The 12668-nt window shown below is 40.4% G+C and overlaps 1 protein-coding gene across 1 annotated transcript in view; it reads left to right on the top strand.

Annotated features, from left to right (window-relative positions):
* DYTN (dystrotelin) overlaps positions 1-12335 on the top strand; it is a gene marked incomplete at its 3' end in the record, with an annotated part of 20887 nt that extends 8552 nt beyond the window's left edge. The window contains exons 8-13 of the mRNA XM_010194696.1: positions 732-843; positions 4178-4323; positions 5866-6034; positions 8678-8748; positions 10469-10628; positions 11855-12335. Of these exons, the coding sequence (XP_010192998.1) occupies positions 732-843; positions 4178-4323; positions 5866-6034; positions 8678-8748; positions 10469-10628; positions 11855-12335 (1139 nt within the window). The remainder of the gene's footprint in view (positions 1-731; positions 844-4177; positions 4324-5865; positions 6035-8677; positions 8749-10468; positions 10629-11854) is intronic.
* Positions 12336-12668: the final 333 nt, after the last annotated feature.

Genomic DNA, 12668 nt, shown 5'->3' with positions numbered 1-12668 from the left:
GGAAAGAGAGAGCCATCACAGGCCTGCATCCTGCTTCTCTTTAGTTCACTAGCACAGACATGTTTATGGAGACTTACTGAAAGTAAACTGGCAGTTCAGTGGTAAAGCAAATTAAACCTGTGTATCTCAGTTCTTTGTCCCATAATCAGGTGTAGTAACTGGCTAGTTAGGTTATCCATCTTAGCCCCTCATTCATCTAAGTAATGGTATAAAATGGCCTAATGATATAAAAAGAACACTAACCATTACCTACTGACTAGAATGCTCAGAAAAGCACCTTACTGTTACTCTCTTCTCACTAATAGTAAGCTTGCAGGTTTAGTTTTTTGCATTTTTAGTTTTTTGCAAACTTGCAAACCCTATGTCAATAACATGGTGATATTACAGTTCCATGAGAGCAGCAAATAGAGATAAGCTGGTGCATAAGACGCATATGAAGATGTAACTCCGTTCTCAAAAATGGTGCTAGAATAGCTGTTTCTTCTTCTAACTAAATTTTAATTCAGCAAATAAATACAATCAAAATCATTAGTGGGTTCTGAAGAATAGTCCACTGTTGTTTGGACAAAATAACTCTTGCATTCAGAGAATGCTGAGAAAAGTAATTAGTCTGACAAAGGTGCTTCTCTGCATTTTAGAACCCAGGGATCCATATTTCCAGTAATCAAGCTCACTTACACCAAGCTCTTACTTATGGGGAAGTAACATAATCCTTCTGTTGTCCTTCACAGGTATCGCTGTCTGAAGTGCCTCAATTTTGACCTTTGCCAAGTCTGCTTTTTCACTGGCCGTCTCAGCAAACCACATAAGAGATCACATCCTGTTGTGGAACACTGTGTGCAGGTGAAGTCCCATTGTACTGATTCATTTTCCCGTTCAGGTTCTTCATGTAGGCAAGTAGGCAGTAGACTCTTGAACTACATTGCTTATGAAATTATGTGTGTATTAACCATAATGGCCATGACATACTTGCATTGTTAATCTGGGAATGGTGAGTCAGGGAAAGGAAAAGGGAAATGAAGAAAGTTCCTAGCTTTAGGAGGAGTATTTTGTTCTGAAATAGTTGATTAGAGCCACGAAATGTCATAGCACAAGTCCTCTTCCCAAGGAGTTTTATGGCAAGTTTGCAATTTGCAGATCATCCTTAAACTTGTGGAAAGGGTCCTCAATGTGTCCCAGTGCTCCTTCTTCCTAATCCCAATGCAGAATCATTCAGAAATAAAATAATCCTAAAGTTTTACAAACTCCTGCATGAAATTTTCTTTATTCCAGAGCTTTTCCAGTTTATTGTAAACCTTTTGGACTCATTTTTCTCTGTCAGTTAGGGATGCAGCACAAAGAGGTGGCATGGGCCCAACTAAGCTCACTTACTTGGGCTTCATTACAGGGGCAACCTGTGCTTTCGTCACACCCGTGCTGAAGTACAACACTAGGAATCTGTGTTTGGAAGATCGGCTTGTCCTTTGAGCAGGAAATTCCAGATCTTACACACAGCAGCAGAGAGGGGTTTTTGTGGATCTATTTAACAGTATTATATTCAGCTTCAGTAAATGAGCTAAAAAGCATCCACAAAAGTTCCCCTAGTAAGCTGTACTTCATGGTCTCCTTCCTGAAGCTCTGCACTTAACATGATGTCTGGGTAGCCAGTATCTACACTGAAAATAAAGAATGTTAGTTAAACTGCTCTTGCATTTACCCTTTGTATAGGGGAACATTAAACTGTAGCCACTTTGTTGCTCTCTTTCTGAAAACAAAACTCTATTACTAACACTGTGAGAAACTTTATCTAGATGCTTAATATTTGCATTAAAAATAACAGATAGATGTTCATTCCTCCATATGGCAACTGGTCTCCTTATGTAGCAATTTCTAATAGAGACATTAAAACCGGTATGAATGGAGAATGCATGGGATTGTGCGGATGTGGAAGCACCAGAAGGAAGAGCAAAAGGGATATAGCAAGGCAGGAGATGATGCACCCTAGATTAGCTGGTCAGCAAGATCACACCACTTCCACTCACAGCTTCTCAGGACAACCAAATCAGGAAAACAAAAAGTAGCCTGAAGCAAAAGGCAAACTGCCATTGGAAGATGCCATCACAAGAGATGATGATGTGAAGGTAAAGAACCAGACCTACACCTATAAGATGCACAGACAAGGACACAAAAGATCACAATCACTGCCAGCTCCTAGAGAAGCTAAAGGCACATCCAGAACCCAGCACATGGTCACACTAAGAGGAACCCAGGAGGATTAAGGAGAAGAGGCATCTCTTGTCCTTCATGTCACTGTACGTCATCATGGCCACATACATACACCTTGTTGTGGGAATGCTGGAAAGACTACTTGGACAAATGTTTGTTAGTGCTTGTGAGTGAGTGAATATGAGTGAGTGAAATCAATTCTGTCTTAAAATGTAGTCCCCTTCCTGTACCATACTGTCTGACATTGAGCTTTCCCACATGGCTACTGCAATGTTGCAAGTGGATCACTCAACTTACATTTCCTTTATGAAGCCCCACTCTTAACACTAACCCTGTAAATTTTACTTTTGTGGCCAAAATCTATACCAAAATTAAAAAGATAAGCTACTCACTATAACAGATTCCATTTTTATATCCTCTGTGTGGGACATAAAAGAATCAGTAGAAAGCAGATGCTGTCCTTGGCTAGGTAAATTTTTACATTGTCTTTATCAGGGAGTGGGCTGCTGAGTAGGGATTTGAAATATCAGCACTGCTTTTCCTTACCATGCTGACACCTTGTGGTAGTGTTTTTAGCATGTTGAGAAATGACTGGGAGACATGCTGTATGTTTCATTTATGTTTTCCTCTTCAGTCTGTCAGGGCTCAACTCATGTTCTGTAGCAGTCACTTCCCAGGGCAGAATTGGTTTGTGTCCTCCTGTATTCACCATCACAGAAACATGGTGGGAGGACTGTCACAACTGGAGTGCTATAATGGGTGACTATAAGCTCTTCAGAAAGGATAGGCAAGAAAGGAGAAGCAGTGGGTAGCTTTGTATATTAGGGAGTGTTTTGATCATGTAGAGCTCAACAGTTGTTATGACAAGGTTGAGCACTTATGGTTAAGGATGAGGGGAAAGGCCCACAAGGCAGATATGCCATAAGGCAGGATGGAGAGGGAGATGAAGCATTCTATAAGTGACTGGCAGAAATTTCACAATTTCTAGCCCTCGTTATTGTGGGGGACTTCAACTTACAGGATATCTGCTGGAAATACAACACAGCAGAGAGGAAACAGTTTAGGAAGTTCCTGGAGTGGGTGGAAGATAACTTCCTGACACAGCTGGTAAGTGAGCTTACCAGGCGAGGTACTTCACTTGACCTGCTGTTTATAAAGGTGGGAGGTGTGGTGGTCAGAGGCTGTCTTGGCCTTAGCAACCATGAAATGACAGAGTTCTTGATTCTTGGTGAAGTAAGGAGGGGGAGTCAGCAAAACCAGTACTGTGGACTTCCAGAGGACACTGATCAAGAGTGTCCCTTGGGAGACAGTCCTGAAGGGCTAAGGGGTCCAGGAAGGCTGGATGTTCTTCAAGAAGAAAGTCTTGAAAGCACAGGAGCAGGCTGTCCCCATGAGCCGTAAGACAAACTGGCAGGGAAGAAGACCGGCCTGGCTGAGCAAGGAGCTTTTGCTGGAACTCAGGAAAAAAAGGAGAGTGTATGACTTCCTTGCCTATCCTTTCTGAAGAGCCTGACACTGCTGTGACAAGTGAAAGAGTGGTTTTTACTGTATTGTACAAAAGGAAGATGTGAAGCACAGAAGACTGTATCTATTAACACTTCATACAAGTATGAAAGAACTTCTTCCCATTGATCAAGAGGGAATTTAGATACTAGTTGGGCAGAATTTTCATTGTAACTGTAAGCTTAATCATTGTAACTATCAAAATCCTGCATTAGGCATTCCCAGGCTGCCTGAATTTGGCCCAGGCAGAGCATTTTCCTTACCTAACAGAATTGGAGTCACTCTTGCCTGTGGTCCAGCCTCATCATCCACTTCAGCTCCCCTTCTAGGGTCAGACAGCAGCCATGAACCTCTTCAGTTATTGAACAGGTGGACCTTTTCTTTCCTATGTCTTGCCTTGGACTGTCTACTTCTGGGCAGTGCCTGTTTGAAAATTCACTCCCTTCTTTATCGTTCCTCATTCCAATAGATGTCAGCAAAGGCAACTGCAAAGCACTTTCTTCGCACCATCAGGAACAACCTGTTTCAAGAGCGCTGCAGAAGAAAGGAGGCTCACAGAAGGCGGGCTCTGGAGATAGTGGAGGAGAAGCACTTTCCTAGTCACAAAAAGACTTTGTGAGTTTCTGTTTCCAATGAGTTTATAGCCTCTGAATAATATGTCAGGCTGTGGTATATGATTATGTCCTTTGAGTAAGGAATTTTGTTATGACAGACACCATGTCACAATTTTCCCATTAAAAAGAGAAAGCATAAATGGGAAGTTGCTGTACATTGTTCTGTAGCTTAACCATGATTACCATGTTGACAAGCTAATGACCAGTTGTCTCATAAAATATAACATGCTTGTGTCTTCCTTCCCTCCTTCCTTATGTCATCTGTTTCTCTCCATGCCATTTCTTAAGCTCAATCTAGGGTCACGCATTGCAATTATTTAGTACCTGCGACAATTGCATGGGGTTTTAAGCACCTCCTCTGTGGCAAAGTCATTGGAAATTAACTGTGAATACTTTCCACGTGTGACCCACAGTGCATTCACTGACAGTCCCACTAAATTGCAGTTCTGTGAGATTAATCGCAATAGTGAGTAGCTGATCTCACCATTCCAGTTCTTTCAGATCAGTTCTGTGTGCTTTTAGTTAACATGTAAATTCATTAATGTATTACCACTGATCACAGTGGTTGATAATAAGCGTTGGAGGTCATGTTATGCTTTTTGCTGTAGTTTCTCCTTCCTTGCTCTGAGATGCTGGCTGATATTTAGGTGTAGAAACTGAAGGGAATGATTATACGAGATAAGCCCTACAAATATATGAAAGGTGAGATTCCTTCCCAGTTGTAAAAAGACCTAGCAACTCCATTGCATCTCACATACATTCTCCAAATGAGGTTTCAGTGAGACTGAAACAGGGAGAAGATGGTCAGTCCTCTCTAAAAGAATTAATTTCATTCTTGTGCAAATTAGGAGAAAAATCTGTATATAAAATTTGAATGTGCTACATTGCTTGGTAAGTACATTGCTGTTAGGAGTCAATTTTTTAGATACAGTAAGACAAATGGATGATAGTTACAGTGATTCTCACGGAGAGTATTATTTCAGTGTTTGTTTTTTAGAATATGGTAAAATGTAAAACATTTTCCATTGCCAATATTTCCCCACTTGTATTCAGCAACAAAAAATATTTGATAATTTTGAATGTCATTTAATCATTCTGTGAGCAATCATGATTTCTCAGCAATGAGAGAAGAATTTGGGGTTTCTGATACAGGTGTCACTGTGAAGCTGATGGGCTTTTCATAGCATAGAAGCAGTGCGATATCTGGCCCTTCGCTATCTTTTTGTAGTTTAATTTCCCAATATATTTAGGTCTTTGCTAAAGGAAGCAAAAAAGAGAAGCAGCGCATTGCACTGATACTAAATGGGTGGAAAGAAGAGCCTGTTGTTGAGATTCTGATGAAAGACTGGAATTTGTTTTCAGGAATTTCATTCTTTCAGCCAAAATATGTCAGCAGGCACAGTTAAACTGTAATTTTTGCTTAGTCAGTAGCACATCTGTCTGTCTCCTTACAGTGCATTAGTTTTATTTTTATCTTTCTGGGTACCAAAACCATGTAAGGCTTGATCCTTTCTCTACTCATTATTTCTCTGTTGATATACAGTCCCCCTGCAGACGTCGGTGCTTCACCACTACCTGGCCCTGAAAACCTATCTTTTCCAGTGGACAGACCTGTCCTGGACTCACCCAAGTTCATATCTGAAAACAGAATTGTGATGCAGAAGACTGAGAATAACAGCAAGACACCAGAGCAAGGCAGGACAAAAGCTCAGGTGAGCCAAACATGAAGCTGTAATAGTCCTAAAACTGTGAAGAGGACCTACCACGTTAAGCATCTAATCACCTTCTAATTACCAATGAAAAAGAAATGTAATGGGCAGCTTCAACTTTCCGTTAATTTCTCACTTATGGGGAAAAAATGTGGAATCTGAATACTTGGTGAAGTTTCAATTTGATACTTTCCTAAGCATAGTGTCTAACTCTTTGACTTCCATGACCTTCAGAAGCATTTATAAGAATATCTGCTCTGTTACTTTCTCTCGCCCTCCAAGCTGTCTTAGCGTAGCACACTAAAGACTAGGTAAGACTGGAGTCCTGCCAGTAAAAAATGCCATCACGTCCTCCTACTGCAAGCAAATGTCAAGGAAGGATGCCTTAATTCTAATTAGACTCAGGCCATTTTTGTCACCATGGCAATAGCAAGAGGACAGAATGGGCCCTTCTTGAGGATAAACCCAGAGTAGTGTCCACTCCAACTAAAATAGCTCATGCATAAAAGCTCTCCACTAATCCATTTCCAGGTTCCCTGCATAGAAACAATGTTAGAGAAGTGGGTAGGACAGAGTAGGTAAAAATAAATACTTAGCAGTTTTTTGTTTCTATATTTATTTGAGAGGTTGGTAGCTCTGCACATACTTGGAATATAGGGAACACTGGGTTGTGTTCAAACCAGTCTGTGTCATCCACTTATCTTGTTCTTCCCAGAAGCCAAGGGTGCAGTAACTGAGAACTATCCTGTGGGTGTCAGGTCACTCCTTTGGCTGCTACTCCTGTGCTGTCCTTTGGAAGACTTGTCTTTTAGGACTCTGCTGGCCAGCTTGAGATACAGTACCAGCTAGCACATATCTGCAGGAGAAGTTGTGGGCAGATTTCGCTTTAGCATATAGTTTTGATGGCTGGCATTTGTCATTTTAAAAGACAGTGAGGCAGGACTTGCATCCCCATAGTGGGATTCTGTCACATGAATTGCTATCTTGTTCGTTTTCTCTCTGGGCTGAGAATTCTTTTTGAGCAGTTTTTTATTGATTTCCAACATCTTATAATGCAGATTATTTCAATATTGCTTCAAAAGATGCAGACTGTAAGTCCAATGCCCTGGTTTTGCTGGAACTGAATCATAAAATCCCATTTTTTTAATTCCTGTCCAGCAAAACTGCATTTCTGAGAGAACTGCAGTGTTCAATTTAGTGAAAACAATTTTGTACTATAGCTTTAGCTGGGCTAGAGTTATTTTCCTCAGAGTAGCTGGTGAGACTTTGTTCTGGATTTACGCCGAGAGGAATGTTGATAGTGTGCAGTGTTTTGGTTCTTGCCAGGGGTGTTTACACTAAATCAAGGTTTGTTTTTCAGTCTTTGCCTGAACCTGTGTTCATAGTCTCTTTTGGTTTTGGGGTTTTTTTCGTTTGGTTGTTTTTGTTTTGGTGGTGTTTTTTGGGTTTTTTTTGCTTCTCTCTGCTCAAGAGGATGGGGGGGGAAGTGAAAGCCTGGGATTTTCTGGAACAGATTACCTAGGACAGATGATCTGAGTGTGATCCAAGCTGACCAATAAAATGTATGCTATCCCGTAAAGGTCACACTTGCTATAAACTGGAGAGTTTGCAGGGGACAGGTCCTTCTCTCTCCTTTTCTCTTTCTTTCACTTTCTCTACTCTCCCTTCCTTTCCTTCTTCAGATGGTAGCCCATCTCATCTAGCTTATTCAGTTCCCGAGGCTTACCTCTCTCTCATTGCTTTTCCATTGGCACATAGCCAGCAACTGTTGTTTGTGAGCTAAGTATCATTTTGATTGCTTTATTATCATTGTTCCTATTTTTATTACGATTTTTCTTACTGCTGCTGCTGCTGCTGTTATTATTATTATAGTTAATTTTAATTATTAAATAGTCTTTATATCAACCAGAAAGGTTCTTTCACTTTTACACTTCTGATTGTCTTCCCTACCCCACCAGGGAGGGGGAGAGTGAGTGAGTGACTGTGTGGTACTTAGCTGCTTGCCAGGTTTAACCATGACATCCAGTGATAGCTTTTAACAGAAGTTAAAAGTCATAAGTTTGAAGGTCCTGGGGACCCAGCTTTTAGTCTTACAATTCTCTGGCAGCCCTGATTCCAGCCCAGCTTATACCATGCCTCTAAAGCAGTTTACCTGGAAAGTGTTTGTCTCCCTGACTGCTGGGACACTGTCCCTTGCATGGCCCAGAGACCGCTACTTTGATCCAAAAAACCAGGACTTTCTCTTCTGTCTTCTACATCCAGTCTGTCTCCCTCCATCTTCTTGTCCCAAAGCAGTTGTGTGACTTCAGAGAGACTGTTCTCAAATCAGAATACTCCGTTTTGCAGAAATTCCATGGAATTAGGTTTTTGTTCTAATTTGAAACCAAGCAAATTCTCATACACTTAGAATTTGTCATAGGATAAAGAATTTATTCTACAGGCTAAACTTTCCAGTCTGTTCTAACAGCCATTAGAAATATTATAATGCATCATTTGATTGCAATCAGTTAAATTTTTAAAAATAATGGTCTGTAAAACAGACCAAATCCCAAATTTGCCATGCCCTCTTACAGCAAAATTTGCATAGAAAATGAAAAGTTATTGCTGATACAGTTATGAACAGATATTTTCTCTTTTATATTACAGGCAATAGCCACTTTTGAAGCAGATGTGTTAAAAATGCATGAATCCATCAAATGCATTCACAATGAGAGCAGGTAGGTAAATGCAATAGAATGCTGACTGAAGACTGGTGGGCAATGCTGCTTCATTGTAGAGCAGTGAAGAGCTAGAAGACAATTTTTTTCTGTACTTTATAGAGATTTTGAGATTTAAGAAAAAATCCTATCAAATGGGGATGAACAATAAAAACTCAGCAACCAAAAATGTACGTTTGATACTGAATCTAATCTCTTTATTTCCTTCAGTAATTCCCTCTGTTTCTGTTTTGTTTCATTCTAGTAAGTCAATGTACAATTGCTGATCCAAATTCACACAAGACTAGAGGAAAGCAATTGCAGTTTCTTTTTAGTCTGTGTCCTTATCTCACTCTCTGTTCTCACGTGGGAAAATAAAGACTTATGGCAAAGTTTTCATTTAGATTAGCAATAGTTGAGAGGCTTTCTGAGAAGCCTGCTTGTCAAATCACAGAATCACAGAATATTAGGAGTTGGAAGGCACCTCGAAAGATCACCCAGTCCAACCCCCCTGCCAGAGCAGGATCACCTAGAGCAGGTCACACAGGAACACGTCCAGGCGGGTTTTGAATGTCTCCAGAGAAGGAGACTCCACAACCTCTCTGGGTTTGAAATCCTTTTGAAATCCTCTCTGGGTGTGAAATCCTTCATCACTTTCTGACCCAGAGCTTATCATACTACTGGCTGAATGAATCACATTACTCGTGGGAAGCTCTTTGTTCTTATTTGTGGACCAACTTCCACCATTTATGTACCTGTTCACAGAATTGGGTTCTGAGTTAGTTGAAGGTAGTCAGCATTTTGCCGTAAAGACCCATTAAATGCTGTTATAATGGACCACTATAATATTGATTTTAATTTTAAGTGGTCTGACTTACTGTCCCATTCAGACAAATTTTGTATAATTCCAGTGAAACTGATGGGGCTCTTGTCTGTGAGCCAATGCATACCCAAAAGAAAGTGAATCAGATGAACTTCTGGATGAAACTAAACAAGAGCTGTTTCAGCTGTGTGATATGAAGCAGTTGGTTTATTACTGTAGTGTTAACAAGCTTTTCTGGCTCTCTTCGCCTCAGCTGTGAGGAAGACAAAACTATATTTCTACCCTGACCTCTTAGAGAAGTCCCAGCTCTAGAACAGAGATATGGGTGGTATGCTGTGCTCTAAGTAGGTAATTTCTAAATCTCCTCTGGTGTGCATGGGAAGGTGGCACTTCTAATTGCAAAAATAACATTATCTTTTAAAGGACAAGTGGCCTGTGCAGAAACTATTGGTACCATCAAACAAGCTGCATAGAATAAATACCAGGAGCAAGAATGAACAAAATCAAAGGGGAAAAGACTGCTTTTACTGCTTTGTTGCCCAGAGGGAAATTATGGGAATCTTTTGCAGGTCAGGGAGTTGCCATAAGTAGTTTGCTTCTAGACAAAGGGAGTGCTAGAATGTCTCTCCTGTTGCAGCCACCTTTATGAGAAAGGTAAAACCCCAAGGTGCAAGGCTCTGTCCTGGCCACAGTTCCACTCAGCTCACATCTTTCTGCATCTAGAATACTCCTATTCTTGCTAATTCCATGGATACAACCCAGTTCCTGAAATACTGGGTTCTAACCCCAGAGATGACAAAAAATTTCTGTACTGATGAAGAGGAGAAAGTTTGTGCTACAGTGTTTGCTCTTTTCCATCACTGTTTATATTTGTGTATGTGATCTAGCAAAATTCCCACTCCTCTGTGTCTCTGGCAGGTACATGAAGAAGCAGTTCAACAAATGGAAGGACAAAATGCAATTTCTTCAAGACTGCCAAGAAGATGAAAGACGCAAAATAGAGGCAAAGCTTGAAAGCCTAAGAGCAAGCCATGAAAACCTGCAAATAAAACTGCAGCAAATGAAGCAAGAAGTAAAGGTATACTGATAAATATACCAAGAATCTTTGTGGCAATTACTATGGGCAATTACTGAACACTAACTACTCCTTTTCCTCCATACCAGCACTGTCGATACTATTTCATGCACCTTCCACTTGTCTGCTCAGTCATCTTAGGTTCTTCCTTTCAGAGAAAGGAGATAGGCTCTTTGCAGCAGGGATTTTCTTGTCATTCTGTATATATTTTGCATCTAGCAGAGATACAAAAATAATGAGAGGGTATTCCAGTAAAAATGAGAAAATGGTTTCCAACAGAAATGTTAGATACTTCGTTGAAGTCTTCTCTTTAGCGATGAATTCTGTGTTGTCATTGAGTAAATAAAACACTTTTTTTGTCATTCCTAATTGCTGTCTTGTACTGGGATATAAATTTTTTCTCTTACAGGAACTATTTTATTTCTTTTCAACTGTATTGACTGTTCATTTAAGGTATCTCTGAAGTTCTAAAAAGGCCTCATTTCACAGGAAATGCATACATATTTGCTGCCCACAGTACTTTTCTAATGCTGGTTTTAGAGTATTTTTCAGGGATGGTCAAACAGCCACATCTGCAGTGCACACTTGATCAGCTTTATAACATTTGCACATGCAGACCAGTATAACTGGACATGTCATACCATCCTGTGTGTACGCTGTCACACTGGCCTGTCCACAGCATGCAGGACTGGCTGCACGCACACGGTTAAGTGTCCAGTGCATGCAGTCAGCTCAGTGCATCCCAGTTACATCAGACTCAGCATTCATGCAATAGATGGTATTTGCTGTCACAGTTCTGTCTAGAAAATTCCAAGTACAATTGTGGCACTGACAACTGATCTAGTTTGGGAATTTCAAATATTAATAGGTTGTGAGGTGTTTGAGATATGTTTAAAATACACATATATATTTCCCTTAGTTTAATTCTTTTAGAACAGTTTTCCTGCAAACTTACTCTTGGAACATGAATATTTTCACTTTGCAATGGCATTAAAGCATATGTCTTCAGATTAGAATTGTGGGAAAAAAGGTCACACAGATTTGTCCAAACTCAAACACAAAGTTTGGAAAATATTCTGTTTGCGAAAAGAATTGGTTTAGTTCACCAGGAATTTTAAAAAAAAATATTATTTTGTCCCAAAATTCTTTTCCTACCTGTTTTAGTACTACCAGCAAACCAAAATACCAATTATTTTCTCAATGTAGTTTTTGTGGTTTGTCTATTGCAGTCAATGTTACAGTCATCAGAGCATCCTTTTGTACAGTGTCAGAATATGATGCCAAGAAGTCCACATATCGTGCAGGAAAGGAGAATGCAGGGTGGATTAAATTCTGTCCAAATAAGGCATACTTCTAGAACATGTGCAGACTGGAAATCTTTGAATCCCCCCAACTCTGCAAATAGAATGCAGCTTTTACGGACACTGGAGGTTCCTGCTGCAATGGACTTCACATTCTCAGAAGACCCACTGGACTCGGTGTCCCTGCAGAACAACAGGCCTCCAATGGGACAATATAAAAAAGCAAAAGAGAGTCAAACATATTTGACTGAAGTGACAGAAAACTCCCTGAGTAGCAACATGAGGAATAAAGTTGTTGCTCCCACTGCACTGCAGATACCACCCGATGAGAAGGAAGTCAGTGAGGAGGTGGAACTGCAGCAGCTAGTGATGAAACTGAAGGATGCATTGTCCCTCCAAGCCCAACCAGGTATAAGTTCTCCCAGGTTTCTTAGCATTGTCTTCTCACCTTCATTCAGTTTACCCTACAATATCGTCCATAATCATTTAACCCTCAGAGGAAACTCAGAATCTTGCCTTTGCTATTGTGGAAATACTCCAGTTCTATAATGTAAGGTGGAATGTAGTCCCTAACACTGGACTAATTTGAAACAGGATGAGTCAAAGTGCATAAGAAGAAATCAGTCTCAGCAGTCAATTAAGGAGCAAACTTATACTGGTGAGTGCACTGGAGGTCTTTTCTGTTGCCACTTCTGTGGTGCTGTAACTATGACTCTAGTCACAGAATCACAGAATCACAGAA

The sequence above is a fragment of the Mesitornis unicolor genome, unplaced genomic scaffold (genome assembly GCF_000695765.1).
Source record: "Mesitornis unicolor isolate BGI_N332 unplaced genomic scaffold, ASM69576v1 scaffold34690, whole genome shotgun sequence".
NCBI classification, from domain to species: Eukaryota; Metazoa; Chordata; class Aves; order Mesitornithiformes; family Mesitornithidae; genus Mesitornis; species Mesitornis unicolor.
The sequence above is the reverse complement of the archived record's forward strand: the minus strand, read 5'-3'. Positions and strand labels throughout refer to the sequence as shown.